The 17,657-nt window shown below is 39.6% G+C and overlaps 1 protein-coding gene and 1 long non-coding RNA gene across 8 annotated transcripts in view; one reads left to right on the top strand and one right to left on the bottom strand.

The window, feature by feature from the left end:
- Positions 1-1,774: 1,774 nt before the first annotated feature.
- Positions 1,775-16,197, bottom strand: LOC121906585. 7 transcript variants are annotated; one of them, XR_006098678.1, is made up of 5 exons: positions 15,981-16,197; positions 10,488-10,590; positions 9,490-9,534; positions 2,964-9,402; positions 1,775-1,964 (listed from the first exon to the last, which is right to left on the bottom strand). It is a non-coding gene; the product is annotated as an uncharacterized LOC121906585 (long non-coding RNA). The 7 variants fall into 7 exon arrangements; XR_006098677.1 differs by having other exon boundaries at positions 2,538-9,402; positions 15,981-16,194; XR_006098675.1 differs by having other exon boundaries at positions 1,775-3,009; positions 9,071-9,402; positions 15,981-16,157.
- LOC121906583 (potassium voltage-gated channel subfamily H member 7-like) overlaps positions 15,157-17,657 on the top strand; it is a 49,589-nt gene continuing 47,088 nt past the window's right edge. Inside the window, exon 1 of the mRNA XM_042425505.1 lies at positions 15,157-15,541. Within this exon, the coding sequence (XP_042281439.1) occupies positions 15,506-15,541 (36 nt within the window). The 5' untranslated portion in view covers positions 15,157-15,505. The remainder of the gene's footprint in view (positions 15,542-17,657) is intronic.

Genomic DNA, 17,657 nt, shown 5'->3' with positions numbered 1-17,657 from the left:
TTTTTAACCACATCACCTTTTACCTCACTGTATGAAATGTTGCATTTTCTTCCCTACCTGACAATTAGATTATTACCATGATTTTCAGAAACGTGCAAGCTGAATGATAATAAGTTTCTGAAATGCAAGTGGCCCATATGCTAACTAGGGCAACATATTTTCCCTTCACATTAACATATCATCTGAATTCAGTAACCTGACACAATTGCGGAGATCAACACAGTTGATGTGTCAGCTACATGTATGTGTTGGCTTGTAAAATCGGCTGCACTCAAAGTCAAGTGGATGTTAATGCCCTGCAGACCCGTCAGTCTGATTTCCCTCATAAAGCAGGAGCACTTTTGTGCAATAGCTCTTCTTACATCTTTTAAGAGAAAATTGTGGAATTTAACCTCCCAATATTATCTCTCCTTTTTTCTTTGTGCAGGGAACAGGCGTATATCCACAAGGAATTTGGCACAGTCCACACAGTCAAGACGCTGATAATCCCAAGTCTTTGACTGCTGATAAGACGGACAATTTAACATAATTATAAACCAGTATTATGAATAGTAACGATTCATTAATTCAGTACATAGAGGAAGATAATAATTCAAATCAAGCATTTACTCACAATTATCACTCATGATAATGATTTCATTAAATCCTGCTCAGTTTTTGGCATTATAAACATAATTGTCACACACTAAAAAACAGTTTAACGTAATAAAATTGTAGAGTGTAAATTAAAGGATGTCTGTGCTACATTAGAGAGGTGAGGCTGGCAAATCCCTCTCTCAAAACAAATGCTGTTGACCAACACTATTATTACCTCCACACTTAATTACTTTTTGCTTTTTGGTTTAATTGCTTCAATAAAAATAATCTATAACGCTTTTTTAATTACACTTTGGGAATGACCTATGTAAAGAGAATTTTATTACGTGCGCACAATAATTACCCTGTCACAGTCCAGTTAAGGGCTATTGTCTAGCTATCCTTTGCATAGCTGTTATTGGCATGACCAGCATGCCTAACTACCCATTTACTGAGCTCATAACTTTTTCAATAGTTGCACAATATGCACAACACAAGCACTTTTAGGCGGTCCTGTTTTGTGCCAGATATTCAGTGGAGGAAAAGTAGCAGCCACAGCTCAGCTCAAACACATCTGAACACTATTTGTGGACAATACGAGCACTATTCTGTTTTTCAGGGTTTAGGTAATGAATTATAGAAATGAAAGAAATAATGATCTCCCATCACAGTATTATTATATACAATAACTGGCCCACACACACACTCAGATATAGTTTGTCAGCTACTAGGTGTTTTTCTGCTTTCAATTTAAAAAGGGGGGCATAATGAAATCACTTCAATTAAATGGCTGAGGATATTGTCCAATATGTATGTTGCTAATATGGTGCTAATGTATACACCACAATTGTGATGATTTGTCAATCTTTGAAATGGCATGCATACCTAAATGTTATTGTGCTTCATAATTGCCTTTAGTTCCATTTGGTTGATCATGCAGTTAGAAAGCTGCACATAAGCTGCAACTGATTTTCAACATCTTTTGACTGCTGCCTTGTCAGAGCACCGCTCCACTATTTTCTCCTCTATGGTTAGAATTTTAGAAATTCTTTCTTTAGCAAAACACTAACAACCCACAATCGCATAATAGCATCGATATCTTTTGTACAGATGGTCTTACATTTAAAAAAATAAAGAGGTTACGGGTATTAATATTGATAAAGTATATACTATGAACAGAAGCAACACGCAGCAGGTATCAAAGTAATTGTGTGTTTATTATTGTGGCTGTACATGTTCATTGGCCTCCCCTCCCCCCACTGGATGACAGGAGGCTGCCCCTTCCTTTGTATGGGTGGCCTTGTCAGTCCTCATCCAGTTCCCAGCAGCCGTTCCTCCAGCTCTCACTAGTACGTTAACAGCAGCTCTGTTTTAGAAATTTTATATCTCTGAGACACAACAAATAGAAATATATGAAATTAACAAAGCATGTGTTATTGTTCCTGTTTATGGGTATTTTTAACTATAGTATCTATTCACAATGTTCAGATTATTACAGTTATATTACTTGCAGCATACTGATATATACACAGCTGATATTTTTGCAACTATGTTAACCAGATAACCTATACTGATTCCTTAACTATTGGAAAAATGTCTAAGAATATCCCGATTACCCCTGTGCCACTTTTACACACATCAAACATACACTTTAAACATATTTTGGTGCTTTTTCATGACAAATATTTATTGACAGATCACACTTCCACTGAAATATCTATGTCAAAATGATTCAAAACAAATATCTATGTAAAAAATATGCACAGTATATTGCGTACTCTTTAAAAATAAACATGTATATTTTGTTGGGATTTTGACTTCCAAAATTAACAGCAAATGCACTAACACTTTCAAATGTGCAAGAGAAACACTGAATACAATTCACAACATGTTTAAGCCAAGAATCATGTGGATCATTTGAAGAGTTTTGAATATGACCCTGCTCTAACACCACCACTGACCTGCTGAAAGCACACTTTCAGAGAAATTCACAATTTCCAGCTGCACTATATGACGGCCTCAGAAACATAAAGCCTCAAAGCAGATATATCGTCCTCAGAATCTCTGAGCAAGGGCTGAGTAGGGAGCAGTGGGACAGCCTAGGGACTGGGGGCCTTCTTCATGCTGGCTTGCCAAAGAGCCGCCCAAAGCATGGACAATTAGAGGGGTCCCTGGTGCCTCTTTGCTCTCTGTGCGCCTGGTGGGCTGTTCTGTAAGACACTGGGGGGCTTGAGGAACCGACTGGGCTAGCTTGGCGGGCTGGGCTAGAGGCATAGAGCTGGGGGAGGCCTGATCTCAATAATCCCTTTGCCCCAAGAGGCTGTCACACCACTCACACTGCTGGAAGCTAGAATGGAAATGGACCGAGGGCTTTCTGAAGCTTTTACCTGCCAGAAGAGCTCATCATTGAGAGACAGACGTACTGGGAGCTCACTGTGGTTCAAACATAGAGACAAGTTGTTTTTAGAGAATTGAACCAATACCTTTGATTTGTCATGCAGCACTGTGAAACACAAGTTTCCTCACATGAATTATTTCATATACAAATCTGTAAATAGACTTTCTGCTGAGGTAGCTCTAAACACGTCTTCATTTGTACCGCCACAGAAACAAAAAAGCATCATCTGTAATATTTTACACCCCAGATATGCTCATCTCTCACGAGATGTGAGGCTCCTCTACTTAAAAGATGGAGAGGAAAAGAGCAGTAACCCTGTTGCAATTCTTCTCTCCAGTCATTCTCCACTTTCATTAATGTACAATTTCTTCTTGAAATTCCCTAGACCATGGCACAATCTATTGACCTGGTGGAATATATATGATGTAGAATCACCTTGTTGTACAACTTAAAGTGAGCTGTCCCATATGAATATGGCCACAGTCAAAACCATTGGCCTAATTAGAACGACATGCCTCCGAATGTGAGGGGAAACTTAGTGCAAATGGATAAAGGTCTTTCAGCACTGTGCCACTGGCTGTCTCAGTCCCTTAATGTATTACCACCTGCACCCGCAATCAGCACAGGAACATTAAAATGACTGCGATTCAGAGGAGACCAAGCTCCAAACTGGTGGGAAACACATGAGAGGTGATTTAAGATATTGGCTGTAATGAAGCTGACTGTTGGCAGGTCTGCTCTGAATATGATGGGGGAAATTAGGGGCGGGAACAGGTCAGAGACGTACATATACCGGGGGCACGGCAGCAAATGAAATGCAGAGTAGAAGTCTACAGTCCAACGTGCTGTTTACTTCATGTCAGGTAAACATCAACTATGGTGAGCTTTGGGTGTCTGTGAAGATGATATAATCAATGTTTTGTGTTTGTTTTGCAGCAGCTTGAGTATATTGTGATGCTCCCTTCTTATCACCTCTGACTGCTCTCTTCCCCAACATCAGCCCTCCCTTTTATAGGCTCCAGCACAAACACAGAAACAAACAGCCGCCTTTGGGGTTGAAAATAACACATTTTTTTCCATCCTCTTTAACTTTAGGAATATATTTCTCTCTATATCTCTAAGCAATATAATCATTAAAACAAACATGGAGTAAAATAATCAGTGTCCAACAACATTAGTTTATAGTGTGTAAAAGTAGAAAGCTCAAACAACAAGTGATGGAAAAAGGACAACATATGAAAGAAGAACATCAAGAGATAGAAGACAGGCAACATCTGGGTATGCTTTCTCAGACTGATGGCTGCTAACTGATCCTTGTGATTGTGATTGACAGGCACTGACCACCACTCTACTGGCCCTGGCTTCTCCACACTGCTGAGCACAGCAGGTAGTGTGAAGGCTCGCTGAGATTCCCAATAAAATGGACATTACAGGGATAAACAACAGCCGGCCTCGCAGAGGTGAATGTTGGGCACGTAGCACTCCTCCATCACACAATGTACCAGGGTTCACTGACTCTGCACTGTTTCGGGATTGCAGAATATAGAGCCACACTCAGGCAAACATCTTATTGGAAAAGCTAAAATGGCCAGTGGTTCTTTCAAGATATGCTCTGTGGTAGAACTAAGAGCTCACCCAAACAGAAGAGGGAGAATCAGAATCTGTGCTAGCAGTGTTTCACAATGTTTAAGATAGTCTGCATATTTAAATCCACTTAAAATTAGGTTAAAAAAAAAAAAAAAAAAGATGAAAAGCTTCCTTGCTTCATTTTTTTTGACAGGTGCAGCTGTTAAAAGCATGCTTTAAATAAGTGTTTAGTGTTTGTCCTTGAAAATGGTGAACCACAATTCATGTGGTTTCCAAAAATGAAAGTATATGCATAATGTAGGTTACATAAGTGTCGCCTGCATCCGGTAAATATTCCCACGAGCAATGAAAATAAAGGCTCAAAGCCATTTACATCCCTAATTTTCGCATCCATTAAAGAGATGGATGCTTTGATACTATTGGAGTGTTTATCTGCGGTCTCTGGAGATTCATTAAAGTGAACACTCCTTGCAAAATATAATCTATTGCTTAATTAAACTTCCCAAATATGAAATTTGAACCCACATATCTGGAGAGAAGTTACTGCTTTGTTGTTCCCTCATTTGCACAATATTTTAATGAATAAGTTGCTAAGATATATTGCCATTAGCATGTAAATAAAGCTTTTCCTCAAGCACTTAACAGCTTTGATTTGGATTATATGTGGGGTTTTTTGTGCTGGGTGAACCACCCAAGAATAAGAATTCAAGCTCGCTGACTGCTTAGTAAATTTCACAGCTTCTAGCTCTGAAGCACATCATTACAATGTGTGAAATTTTAATCAGGGATGTTGTGAAGAAACAGCGATCAGCCAACGAACATAATTAATGTCCTCTGTCATAGAGATTATGATGGCAAATTTGAATGTGCAAGTGTTTTAAAGAGCAAGGGGAAATGCATTAACTAAATTACATAGCATGACGTGAATGAGCCATCATGCTTTTCTGTCAGTTTATGTATGCACAGATATCCTTTATTATATAGGATGCCATTACTTCCCTTTTAATTGAACAGCATTTTGTTTGGCGCAGGCCTACTGAACTTTGCATCAGCCATGCATAAATTTTATGCATGACTTACTCATACGTGTCACAATCAAAGCAGATTTGCAAAGAGCAAGATGCAACACATGACATGGTGTATACTGAATATACAGAAAACCAAAACAAGATAAAACAAAAAGCTGCTCAAATTAATTTAAAATGAATTCTAAATCCATCCTAAGTGGTCACAATGGAATTATAATGATAACTGATCTACAAATGTGCTCAAATATGTGTTGATAAAATATCTGATTGCTATAACAAGCCACAGTTTTATTGTAAGAGTTGCTGTTGCCAGAACAGTTTGTTTTATAATGCTCACTTGCTCATTAAAATGCAAATTGTGCATATGCTTTCATTTTCCAGTACAATAATCCAGACTCAGACTGTTTATCCAATCAACTTCACTATAAAGAAAAGCCGGGGTTTACAGGGTGCTGCTGCTAAGACCAGGCATATGCACAGACACATGCACCCGTTTGCCCTTGTACCCACACACACACAGCCTCACACACAATATCTCTATGCCACACTCACATACACATACACATATACATAGATGTATAGTTTGAAGGCCAAAATACTCAAAGCACTTCAGAATTATACTTCACTGAGGCACAATCTGAGACTCGTTGTCAAGGACTGCCTTTAATGCAGATATAGGAATATTTTTACGTTCCAAAAATCCTGTAAAATGCCCTTTACAGTAAAAAGCAGTTAATCATTTCAAGAGTTCTGGCTCACAACCTTTCTATTAGTGGAATTCAAGGAAACAAGCAAAGCTGGTCCAATACATAATCACATACAGAGAGATAATGCTGCTAACTTATCCCAGTGGTCACATTGTGGGTGTCATTAATGCTCCAATAATGTGTGTATGAGAGAGAAACTGAGAGAGAGAGAGAGAGAGAGAGAGAGAGAGAGAGAGAGAGAGAAAGAGAGAGAGAGCTGCGAGGAAAGACTGCACACCTGGCACCGTGCCCAACAGTTGCCAGGGCCGTACTCTCGTTTCTGTCACCAGCGTTTGTTTCACAAGCCTCCTAATCAATTGGAATGCAGCCCCTGAAATAGAGCTTGGCACCGGGCTCAGCTCCTCTATTGTGCCTGCTGGTCAATGCTCAGAGAATACCACTTGTCACTCATGTCACTTTCCAATTTCCTCCTTTAACAGGGTAAGCGGGGGTTGGACATTAAGCAAATTTTACATTATTGGCCTGCCAGCTTGTAAGAGCTTCCTACTGTACAATAATTTACTCTGGAGTTGTTTGTGGCATGTGTTCTGCCAGGTGTGTGTCCTTTTGTGTTCAGTTGACAAGCAATGTTAATGAGATCAGAGCTGATGGCAGGGAGAATAAAGAGGACCGGTTAGGTTGGTTAGTGAACACTCCCAGTGAGGAGAACTTGAAGAACTGCATTCATTCTAATTTACTTAAGACAGCACTGAGTGGGATCAGCACCCAAGTACACTGTCATTAGTTTATTTGATACACTGTCAGGCGCTGGGATGTAAATTGCCGATTCCTCTCACAATGAATAAACAGTGGATAAACAACTCCCAGCAGGAAACCTGAAGACTGATAGGCCATTGCCTCCATGACACGCCACTGCATCAGCCTCTGCATGTTGCCATGTGTTCCCCAACTAATCAAGGGCGGCCTGCCTCTCACTGTCTCTGTCTTGGCCTGCCAACAGATTCATCACTGGCTGGGTTAAACAGGAATAAAAACACATTAGTGTCATGTTAGACTGATAGAGAGAAGTGCCTGGATTGGTGTTCCACAATGGTAAAAGTCTGACTGCGTATTGATTTGTGCAACATAAATCTTGTTTTCTGTCTGCGCTAGTGAATCAGTCTGACCCCCAGGGTTAACAAACATTGTAGAGGCTTTCAGCTGGAGTGTGAGCCAACAACGCTCATGCATTGCAATCGCCATGCCCCATCTTGTCATTTCTCAGCCCGCCTGGCTTTACTAATTGCTGGCAATCAACAGACAATATGATGGGGCTGAAAGAGGTGGTGGGTTTCTTGTGGTTTTTGGCTCTAACAAGGAGGTTTAAGGCTCCTGCAGCCAAAAACTATCAACAATGGATGTGAATTGGTCAGCAGGAGTCTGTGAGTTACAACCTGGATTAATTGGCATAAGGGGATCCAGCATGGCTAGCGCCAGATCACATTAAGCTGATGAGATCTGACTCAGTAAACTTTCACAAAGGCAAATCCCTCATTACAGTGACTGAATGACACTAAAGCATATAAACTTATCCACTTATCTGTTACTCCACCACTGAATGCACGTTCTTATATAATATCAACTGCTGAACAATATACAATTACTTGGGAAACTTGGGCATAAGGGTTGCATCTTTTACAAGAGGATACTGTTTGCCTTTGTTGAACTGAAAGCTACAAAACAAGCTACACAATATGTAGGTTGAGCAATATCAACACTGCAATATTTTGCTGGTCCCCTATGGCCACTTTTTGTTTTAATAAGTCATGGAGACATGAGGTGTTAAATAGTTTAATCTTTCAGTAGTATATGAAATCCATTTGTTTGTGGGCTAGGAAGATTACCATTGTGAAAGTAATTACTTTATTACAGGTGCTATCATTATCATTTATCTTTCTGACATTTAAAGACTTACTAAATGCCAAACTGTTCCTCAGAGACAGAAGCTTGATCCTACATGATGCTCAAACACTTTTAATTACAGGACTTTACATTCTAACAGTGGTTAATATCCATCTGCAAACTAAAAACTCATATGAATAACTGGGTATTGTCTCAACAAAATCTGAAATGGTTTGTTTCCTTTTTATTTGAGCAATCTGCTTGAACAAGTGATCAAGTTAATTCAATGATATTGGGCACACATGGGTCCTGTTGCAAATGCTTTGGAAGTTGTAAATGTTTATGAGTACAACTGGCTAACATTAATCAGTACGCCTGCTGAGAGGGAGGACTGTGTGTGTGTGTGTGTGTGTGTGTGTGTATGTGGTGGTCAGGGAGGGAGAATGGAGTAAGTTAAAGATAGAGAGGATAACAGAATTAAACAGCTAGATATAGAAAAGGGGGATGGCGTGTCTCTGGGGGCCTCCACACCAGTGCTCACCCTGCTGCCAGGCACGCTACACACACCAGAGACCTTATTTACCCAGCAGCCCCTAAGAGGCCTGGGCCCCAGATCTTATTTACTCAGAGCCTGGGCAACCATCAGGTGCTGAGGGGATCTGGCCAGCAGCAAAAGCAAATACCCCAGATCAAAACCAACCATGGAGGAAGAAAGGGGCGCTCAGCCAAAGTCCTGGTCAAGCACTAATGTTTACTCTTTGGTTTGAAGGGCTATGGATGGACTCCATTTGAAGAACTCCAAATTGACACCCCTCTCCCTCACCCCCCACCCTTTGTATAAAAAAAAAAAATCTGATGGCTACCACTGTCTCATATCCATATGTCTAGAATACCTGCGGTAATATGGACTTCTCTCGTCTTTTAAACCAGCACTGCCACCGGTCTTCAGGATCAGACATGGTGTCGGGGGAAACAGAGATGAAGACGGAAAAAAAGCCCAGCTAATGACTAGCTCTTATGCATCAGTGCACTTACTAATGAGCTTCCAGGGAGAGGCTGGCAGAGCCAGAGCGAAGGCTGAGCCGGGATGTGAGAGGCCTGGGCCATCACTTCCCCGCTGTGATCCCTGCCTTCCCACTCACAAGGAGCCCCGGCTCCCAGCCACTAATGAGTGTTAGAGGGAGAGTCCAAGCTCGCGTCCACCTGCCAGCCTTCAGAGCCCAGCCTGCTGCAAGACAGTAGGGGTCAGACGCATTCCTGAGCTCTTAATAATTTACATCATATTGATTTCCTCACTGTTAGACACTCTCACCTGCATGGGCTCTCACTCCCACTTTCTCTCTCTGTCTTTCTCTCCCTGAAATAAGCACATTCCGTGAGAGAGAGAAGTTAGAATGATACAAAAGCATGTAACTTTGCCCTGGCTCCAAACCAGTTAAATACAACATTCAATTTAATAGATTGTGGACAATGTCTGTGTCAGTGGGGACAGTGGGCACTCTGTGTATGTCAACTGCTGGAGCATGGGCCTTAAAAATGGAGGACTTCTATTGTACTTAACATTACCAGATGGATGTGCTACACACAAAAAAAAGCCAAAATACATAATTAAATTTCTTTTACATGCCACACACATATGACACCAATTGTCCCTCATTTGCATGCAGCACCTACTATATATATATATATATATCACCATATTTTCAGTTTCAAAGGGACTGACTTCTGCACAAAGAAGTTATCAAACCTAAGAAAAGGAGTCAAATCAAAAGGTACAAAAATGCAAGAATGAAAATAAATTATGCAGCTTGCATTCTGCTTAACCTCTAATCAGACTCAGAGAAGCGGACATTAGTATTCTCCCATTGTCAATATGATGATCTGTATACTCAATCCTTTAAATATTCATCAGCTTTGAACGTAGGTTTGGCACCATTTCCCCCCCTCAAAGAACAACTTTCTATCATCAGTGCCACACTTAAGAATGACTTTTAACACTGTCCACCTCCCTTCATTGGAGAGGCAGCTTCAAATTATACTTTCTCTGCTCCCTAACACGGATTTCTCACAGAGAATTAACTCCACTAGGAAGATATAATTTACACAGTTATTCAAGTGCTTAGCCAGGCCTGAGGTGCATTTAAAATACATGCTGATGTAGTTGATATCTATCTATCTATCTATCTATCTATCTATCTATCTATCTATCATTCCATCTCCATCTGTATATCTTTTGTCAGGTTATGTCGCTGGCTGTCTCTGTAGTTTTCACCCTGCCTCTGGCAAGCCTAGACAAGCTTATAACCTTACTCAGTTAATTGTGGTAATCCAACACACACACAGTGCCATGGGTTTGGTCCAGCCAAGCAGATCATTCTGAGAGGATCAGTCTGAGGCAATCAAACCTGAAATCCTAAAGCATGAAATGAGTGTCAAGTCATTGTATAATTCTTGTTTGCATGCATGTGACATGATACATTGCCTTTTTTATGCTTTTGAAAGTATTGAAACCTGGTGCAATTGTAATGAAAGAGTTGTGTATGAAGGAGTTTGTAGGTTACAATAAAAATGCAATAATGTGGTCAAACACCTGGGCCACACTGGATGCGTGAGCAGCGCGTGTATGTCGCTGAACTGCTGCGTCTCTCACGCTTGCAGCGTTCACACTGGAAGCGTGTCTGCTGTGGCGCTTCTGCCACTGGCAACCCTATCTTTCTCGTTTTTCCTGTCCATTTCTGCTGAGAACCGCGCGCGTCACGCGAAGAAAACAGGCAAGACATGGAATCTCTAGATGAAGCGACGCAGCAGCCTCGCGTGAGACGCGCGTGTAACAGGTTAGAGCGGCAGTGTGGCCACTCTAACCTGTTAACATGGGCGCCGAAATGAAAAGCAAGAGGTTCCGTGATGCACACGCACTGCTCACGCATCCAGTGTGGCCCAGGGGTTACATTTGAAACAGATGTACTTCATTTAAACTAACAATTAATGCAGATTATAATAGTCAATCAATTTAACTGACAATAAAGCAAGTAAAACTGTTTGGCCAGTTGGATACTCCAACTCCTTAGTTATATCTTGGTCAATACTGCCCTCTTCTGTTTAACATGTGCTACAAAAATAACTATGGCACATTTGTTTTGGCATATGACTAAATCTCCCTCCACAGATTTTTTGCAGTCCCATCCAGCTCATGTAGTTTGGAAAAACAATAAAGTTCAAGGACTACATCAATCAACAGAGTACACATCTCACACAGGAGGAGAGGACAGTGGAGGAGATTTATTCAGCTCAACCAAAACTCCAACTTACCTAACTCACCACAGGCCTGTGAGTCAAACAGCTCTCAGCTTAATTATTCAACTCCTGATGTTCAAGTTGTAGCATTTCTACTTATTATTCATTTTAACATTACTTATGTTTCGATGAGGCACTGTTGTGATTTTTTTTCCTAAAGCACACAAATTGCAGGGGAGGCCTTTATGTGCATGTATGTATAAGGTCTTAACACCATGAATATGTTAAAAAAGTGTTTTTTTTTTGTAATTATCAACATCAAATCTTTTAATACCATACATTTCTATGACAAAGAAATTACACTAAACATCTGTTTTTATGTCTGTGGATGTGCATCCTACATAAAACATGTTCCTAATCATTTATGAGGCTTTAAATTGCTTGCATTGCAGTTGCATAAATTTGGAGATATATGCAGGACTAATGCTGCTGATGTTCCATTAGGAAGGAAATGAGGAACAAATCACACAAACACACACACACACACACACACACACACACACACACACATACATATATGAACTATGATGTGGTAACTTTGCCCATTTTTTCTTTCGCATTAATAAAAAAATCCAATACTTAAGAATGAACTTCAACCAATAGTGCCACCATAAACCATATGAAACCATAACCTTTTATCTATTAATCGTGTTTTGCAACAAAGTGCTTTTGTAAAAGGTCAAACTTCAAGTCAGGTCAAATTAATTTATGATGCCAAAATGTTAGGAAGCTTAGCCAGAGCATCAAGGAAGGTGATAGGAGACAGATTCAAAGACTTATTCAATGACTAAAAAAAAAGTGATTTTTCAGACCAATATACCCAAAAAACAAGAGTCTCCAAAAAATTAAAACAAACAAAACAAACACATCTTAACCAACTTAACTCAGGAAATTGCAACAAACTTAGGCATGCTCACTTTTACATAACTACACAGATGTTGGCTCTCTCCCTAAACCAAAAACTCTCCTCTTAAACATTGTAGGCCCTCCAATCTATCTAGGCAGAACCACAGGGTGCAACTGGTATATGAAAATGTCATTTGTATCAATCAACATTATTTACACACACACATATCATCCAGCATAGCATAGCCCTCACCACAAGCCAAAATAAAAATAAGTACAAATCACATAAACACAAACCAAACTAACTAAATACAATAAATTCCCCTCATACTTGGTCCAACTCATGACATCACTGGTGATGTCAGCGAGAGCTTAAAAGCAGGAAGTAGTTGAGTGATTCCCCCTTTTATCTACTGAAAAGCATGGTGGGTATGATAAGTAACACAACAAGCTAGTAATGCAAGAAACTCAAGACTAAATCAATAAAAAACTGAATGTAAACAATACTTGTCTGTCTTGATTAAAGCAGAAATGCAGATATAAATATAACAAAACAATGCTAAACACAAACAAAACCAGGATACTATGTGAAAACAATCCTATAGAGTAAATAGATGTTATACCGGCTAAATAAACAAATGACAAGCATGTTAAGAAATACAATAAAGTGTAACAGGGACAAATGGTGTGGTCTCACCTACTTTGTCCATGGTGGACCTAGTGTAACATAGTGTAACCTTATTTCTATGAGCACAAGTGGAAAGCCCTGAACTGGCAGTACAGGCACTACAGTATATGCAAGGTTGTACTTGATCCACCTGCACAGCGACTACACAAAATCAGACCAACTGCTGTTACACTTAAACTGCAAGAATCACAGGTCAGAGCAGGACAATCTGAACCACACTGTGTGAGGTCTTTACTGCAGTGCCACCATTCAATTTATTTTAAAATTGAAGCATTTCATGGCCCAGATATTAACCTTTAGGTGAGACATAAAATCAGCTGGTAAGTCATCCAATAAGCCTTAAGAGTCGTGGATATACTTACACACGAGAATCTAGGTAAAGAGTAAAAAAATTTTCTATTGCAAATATTTCAGGGTCAATAGAATCAATCAAACTGAACAGATGTTTCATTGTTTTCTATGATAGGAATGCAGCAGAACTGGCAGCTTTCACATTGAGATCACATGCTTGTGTCATGTGTTGTGGGTGGTTCAAACTGGGCTACAGGACATGCTGAGACCACATATTAAGTAAAAACCTGTGATGTACCTCAGTAACCACATGATGTCAGCACAGAGCTTCTTATGTCTTCATAGACTACAACTCTAAATATGTTTACTTCAACACTCATGAATCTATGCCACAGGATTTTTACTTACTCAGTGCTGAAAGTTATATAAGATTCAACAGAATTTAAAATAAAGATTGTTTTTTATTTGTTATTTCTGTTGTCACATATTTCCTGTCCCAATATTATCCTGAGCCTCATTCACTCTAAAGCTCACAGTTTAAGTGAAATCTAACTAGTGCATGTCAATACAATTTACAATTAATTGTAATATACTCCAGGGGTGGTTTATACATTGCTTAAGGCAGGCAACTGTCGTGGTCTCCAAGTGCAAGATCGCCCCAAAAGACCAGAAATTAATATGAACAAATACATTTTATTGCAACAATAACATGTCCCAACCAACGGGGACCCAGTAAATACACGCCCACTCAAAGACTTGCTCCCTTTAGAGCGAGTTATGGTTAGGATTAAACTTAGTGTTGGCCTGTGTATAACTGGATATTTCTGTGATTCTGCAGCTATAAACCCTTCTGCCTTATCTATGTAACACCCAGTATTTTTCTGTGCCACTGAAAGCCTACAGCGCACAACTCTGCTTGGAACACAAACCCTTGCAACATACAGATGCATCCATACAATGCAATTCAATATCAATACCTTTATGATGCTTGAAATGTTCAGATCTTAAAGTACACCGACAATATAACATACAACCTAGCCTCAGAAAATTTAAGTTTAACCAGCACAACACAAACAAACATTTTTACATTTCATATTGTGATAATTACAGAGCCATTGCATTGAATTTTAATACACTGAATTGCAATCAATTTAAACATCATGTATATAATGTATGAACTGATGAACTGAAAGGAGTGAAGACCTAAACTGAGATGTTTTATGCTTGCTTTCTGCTAGGGTATGAGTGCTTCCTCATCATTCTTTGGACATAAGCCTCCATTTTATTTTTGACCTGAGCATCATTATCTCCCGATAATACAGAGATCAGAGAAAAGTACAGTATGGCACAAGGGAATATTAATTTAAAAAATGCTTAGGCAGCCAGTATTGCTGTACAAAAACAAAAGTTCCCCCTTGAGGAAAGAGGCAAATATGCCCCCTTTTTCAGCCTTAATGATTTATGATGGTTGAATGTAGAAAAAACATGCTAGTATGGTGGCTGCTTATCTCCCCAGTGAAGATACATGCATGTAGCTGTCTGCCGTAACATTAGAAACATTATTTTAGTTCAAAATTTCCAAAATAAAAATTAGAAAAAAAAAAGTCTGGCTTATATGTATGAGACATATGATTGCAGGATGTGTTTGCTGTCTGTGTGATGCATGACGACATCCGTGTTAGTTATTGTAGTTTGGATGTGGAGAAGCACTTTTTCTTTTTTTTATTGGCTGCCCTCCAGAGAGACAGAGCTGTGGAGTCAGACTGCTCACAGTGAGAGTTCCTCATGTGAGCTGTGCCAACCAGACAGTGCAGGAAGAGATGGCTTTTCTCTGCCTACAATCTAAAGCATAATAAAAAACCCCAAACTACTGTTATCAGAGACACAATGAAGGGTGATACCAAACAGATCTAAAGCTCTAACAGCTCTACCTGTTGTGTAGGATAAAAAGGCTTTTATTTAGCTTTTGCTATAGTCAAATAATTGTTTCATTTATATTATAACATTCATTCTTATGAAAGGCTCAGTTAGGATGAAAACTGTTATGAGGGAAAACACCACCATAGAACAATTACATGAAAAGTAGTCTACGAAGAAGAGCAGTGGCACATCACTTGGGCACACCAGTTTCCATGGTAACCTCTGATCACAGAGGGGATAACTGAAATGAAGTAATCACTGCATTGCCAGCAGTTTGACAAAAGTGGGAATGCTTCTCTTAAAACTTAGCAAAGACGGCAGCAACGTAAGTATGTTTTCACATCTTGACATGACATTTGTTTACAGGGAGTTCTTTGTGTGTTTACCATAGACTGCATAAAATAATGAACGGAGCCACCGAGACGTAACCCACTAGTCTGTGGACTGGCGTTTTGAACATGGATGTATTATAAGAGCTTATAATGAGTATTATAAGAGCTCATAATGGGTATTATAAGGGCTTATAATACATCCATGGTTTTGAAGCCTCGAGTTTGGCATTTTGACCGTTGCCATCTTGGATTTTTTTGGAGCCAGAAGTGATGAGAAGTGGCCATATATGGACGAGAGGGTGCAGGTTACCCTTACGCTAGCTGCTAGCTTGGTTAGCACGGTGCATTTGCAGGGGTTAACTTTGATAATGCTAATGCTAATTTTCGTTAGCGAAAAACAGACTCAAAACCATTAAAACAAAATGAACTTACCGGAAAAACTGAATATCCGATTCCGTAAAGGGTCTTTTAGCACAACCAACGCTGAATGAGACTTTTTAGCCAGTCAAAATGTTACAATTAACTTTCATGAACTGAAAACACACTGAAATAGCGACGGCGTTACACCACGCCATGTTCACGTCACTTAGCTAACGTTGTCGCCGTGGTAGAGACTTGCCAATCACAATGTAGCCACGCCCTAAAGCATACCCTGCTTTATCGTCAAATTTAAGTTACATGAGATCATAATTTACAAAATGAATATGATGTTGTATTGAAGAAGACTTGAAACTAGCGATTGAGACCATAAACTCATTAGGAAAGTGTTTACTGAGGTAATAAATCAAGTGAGAAGTAGGGTCATTTTCGCATGGACTTCTTTTTGGAGCCAGTGGAGTCGCCCCCTGATGGCCATTAGAGAGAATACAGGTTCAAGTCACCTCCGCATTATCTTCCTTTTTCAGAACCGGAAGCCTTTTTTTTTTTTTTTTTTTTTTTTTTTTTTGCCAGGATGGTGAAGTCATTACCTGCCCTACTCTGCCTCTGATTGCCTTACCCTGATATTCTTACCGTAACCCTACCCAATCTCACTCCTCATGCCTAAAACTAACCAACCCAACCAACAAAGACAACGCTATTAATGATGATGTGATGTGGTTGTAGTTTTGAGAAGAGTCTTTTTCTGATATTTCACAGACATATTCCCATTTTTTGTCTTCATCATTCAATCTACACACTGTATGAAACAAAGAGGGAACATCCAGAGCAGTACAGATATCTCCATACTTTTGTCAAGTTGATGACTCATCAGTATCTGCTGCCAATACAAGTGCTACTAATATCAGTGTATAAATTCAGCTAATGAGTTGTTGTTTTTTCTACAATTACGTCTTTAGCCTCTTCAAGTTTCCCTGGAAAAGGTGTGTTTCTGTTTGTTGCTGCTGCTGTAGCAGCAGTAGCAGAAGACACAACAGTTACTGTTTGTTTCCTCTTAAATGATTAATCTGCAGTCAGCTCAGATGGTCATCAAAGTGATTTGGAACAGTGTTTTTTTTCAGCGTCAGATTTTAATTGGCAACATTTTAATTATTCATAAAGGTAAGGTGTTACTTAAGGGAAAAGTTCAGTGATGGTGCCCTTTGCATGTCATCTAGCAGTACAGTGCCCCTGAATAAATGATAATAATGATGTACAGTAATGTTTAGCTGTGGCCTCAAAGGGCTACTTCCGCTGGAGGAAAAAACAATACTGCTGATGATCTGATGGGGAACTCCTACCAGTACAAAAAGATGAAAGGCTTTTGATGCCATCACAAGTTGTTGTCATGCACACTACTTATTTCAGAGTGTGCAGTGATGATTGACTGATGAATGGTGAGTCGGATTTAATGATCTTTTTTCAGGTAATTGATGAAAAATATTCTTCAACTGTAACAAATATCTCCTATAACCCCAAGAGTGTGCATTCTATATAATTTGCCCCCAGCAGGATTTCTTGTAAGGTTATCTATAAGCTCTAGTTTACTCTCCACTGCTAGTCTGATAAACAACAATAGATAGATGCCCTACGGTACAGATGATGCTTGGCTTTGTAATGACTCAGCAGTCACATCCTGGACAAAGGCAAACAGCAAAGCAAGCCACACAGGCAATGGTTCACTGTCAGATG

Source organism: Thunnus maccoyii, chromosome 11, assembly GCF_910596095.1.
Source record: "Thunnus maccoyii chromosome 11, fThuMac1.1, whole genome shotgun sequence".
Taxonomy (NCBI): domain Eukaryota; kingdom Metazoa; phylum Chordata; class Actinopteri; order Scombriformes; family Scombridae; genus Thunnus; species Thunnus maccoyii.
The sequence above is the reverse complement of the archived record's forward strand: the minus strand, read 5'-3'. Positions and strand labels throughout refer to the sequence as shown.